The 2,500-nt window shown below is 44.2% G+C and overlaps 1 protein-coding gene across 2 annotated transcripts in view; it reads right to left on the reverse strand.

Annotated features, from left to right (window-relative positions):
- Positions 1-2,500, reverse strand: part of LOC143292047 (membrane metallo-endopeptidase-like 1) — a 274,001-nt gene that overhangs the window by 31,500 nt on the left and 240,001 nt on the right. For both annotated transcript variants that reach the window (XM_076602220.1, XM_076602219.1), the window contains exon 8: positions 1,977-2,500. This exon is cut by the window's right edge and continues 329 nt beyond it. In XM_076602220.1, the coding sequence (XP_076458335.1) occupies positions 1,977-2,500 (524 nt within the window). The remainder of the gene's footprint in view (positions 1-1,976) is intronic.

The following is a 2,500-nucleotide window of genomic DNA, read 5'->3' on the forward strand; positions in this document are numbered from 1 at the left end:
TTCTTTGTCAACATTCACGTCTTCAGTATAAGAGCCTTCCGCTTGCAATATTTTGATGATGGTAATTGGGGTGAAACGCTTTTAACGTCGTCTCTTTCGCCGTTCGTATGGAAAGAGTTAATCAAGCATACGTTCAAATATTCAATCAAACCAATATATAACTAAGCAGTGCTACGGTTCATGTAGAACAACATAATGTTGTCACGAGGTTTACAATTTCTCTGCATTTGAAAGCTTTATTTTGCTCGTTACCAACATTTGATTGTAACAGGCGTTTGGAATTGTTGAAACCAAGTATCTATATGAATGTATTGTCTTGACTGTTTCTTTTCAAACGAAACTTTATTGACATTATTCCAGAAATCCTTTTGACAACTAATATAAGCTACAAGCTTATCCGTAAAAGATCTATTGAATTCTTTCTTTGATCGTTTCATTAGACGTTAATATTCCCTTTTTCGCAATTACATATACATCAATATCCTCTACTTTTAACAAGGTGGGCAGTTGGTAGTAAGGATCGGAGGGAAAGAGGGAGGAAGGTGTGGAGAGAGAGAGAGAGAGAGAGAGAGAGAGAGAGAGAGAGAGAGAGAGAGAGAGAGAGGGAGAGAGAGATGGGAGCGTGGGGGGCGGGTGGAGACAGAGAGATGAAGAGACGGGGAGATAATTCAATTAAACATTCGCCAGTGTCCCCACAGAGAGAGAGAGAGAGAGAGGGGAGGGAGGGTGGGTGGGAGGGAGAGAGAGAGAGACAGACAGACAGAGAGACAGAGAGAGAGAGAGAGACAGAGAGGCAGGTAGACGGTAAAGAAGGATTGATGGAAGGAGAAAGAAGAAAGAAAGAAATATAGGTAGAACGACCGTGCTCGATTTGGATTTTCCATGTTCTTTATGGGAAGTTTATTATTTTGCTTGTTGATTTTTTGCTGTTAAAGACAGAAAGAAAGAACGAAAGTTGATTACATTTGACATGTTCTGGTTTTGTCGTGTTTTTTTTGGCTTTATCATTTTGATTTCTGCCCAGTGGGACACTGTGATTAAATCTTATGTTTCAGAACAAAAATATTGTAATCAAATCTTTTGGCTCAGAACAAAGATATGATGACAATAATCATGTTGTTTATGATATATGTGATAATGACAGATCCATTCTCCCTTTTTTTTTTTAAATAGTTATTTTCATCTCCATAAGGGAAATACATGGTGTAATGACATTCCAACGTTATCGAATATAACTTTTTTCCCCCTTCACTACAGCGCCACCCACTTTTTTGTATTTTTTCCTGCGTGCAGTTTTATTTGTTTTTCCTATCGAAGTGGATTTTTCTACATAATTTTGCCAGGAACAACACTTTTGTTGCCGTAGGTTCTTTTACGTGCACTAAGTGCATGCTGCACACGGGACCTCGGTTTATCGTCTCATCCGAATGACTAGCGTCCAGACCACCACTCCAGGTCTACTGGAGGGGGAGAAAATATCGGCGGCTGAGCCGTGATTCGAACCAGCGCGCTCAGATTCTCTCGCTTCCTAGGCGGACGCGTTACCTCTAGGCCATCACTCCACTATATATATATATATATATATATATATATATATATATATATATATATATATATATATATATATATATATATATATATATATATATATATATCTTCCCACCTAATGCTTTAATGTGTCATGTAAATTGTTCATTTTATTGATACTGTTTGTAACCTGTGTACGGATGACTAAAATCCCCCTTCACTCCATGTCTCCCATTCAGGTCTGTGGTGTGGTGTGTGTTGTGTGTGATTGATTCTTTCATTTTTTGTTCTCTCCCCCCCCCCCCCCCTATTTATTTTACTAACACCATGCTTGTGCCTGTAATGTGCGTGTGGTGTGTGTGTGTGTGTGTGTGTGTGTGTGTGTGTGTGTGTGTGTGTGTGTGTGTGTGTGTGTGTGTGCACCCCTCCATCCACGCCCACCTGATTACCTTCAAAGCAGGCCTGGATGCCGAAGGCGGTGACGTGGTCCGGGTAGTCCCCAAGGTGCAGCGTGCCCTGGAAGTACACCTGGTTGCGGTACCGGACCAGCTCCAGCAGGTTGCCCGCCCAGTCGTACTCGTCCAGCCCCACCTCTTTGAGGGCCTCGTCGTGCCGCACCTCCAGACTCTTCAGGTACAGCAGCACGTCCATCTTGACCCGGTTCACCGTCGTGTTGGTCACCCGCCACGAGCTCTCCGCCGAGATGCGGAACAACCCCTTCAGGATGTTGAAGAGCGACAGCCGCAGGTGCTCCAGCAGGAAGTCCGCCTGCCGCCCGCTCGACATCAGGGCGTCAGGGTGACAGTGAAGCGAGCTCTTCAGCGAGGGCATCACGTAATCCAGAAGATCCAGACACTGCTCTTCAGGAGAAGGCTTGGTGATCTCCTCCTGTTCTTCTCCTCCTACTCCTCCTCCGGAGCCAGAAGAGGAGGAAGAGGAGGAGGAGGAGGAGATGGACGACGACCGGAAGGAG

This window comes from Babylonia areolata, chromosome 18 (genome assembly GCF_041734735.1).
Source record: "Babylonia areolata isolate BAREFJ2019XMU chromosome 18, ASM4173473v1, whole genome shotgun sequence".
In the NCBI taxonomy this organism is placed as follows: Eukaryota; Metazoa; Mollusca; class Gastropoda; order Neogastropoda; family Buccinidae; genus Babylonia; species Babylonia areolata.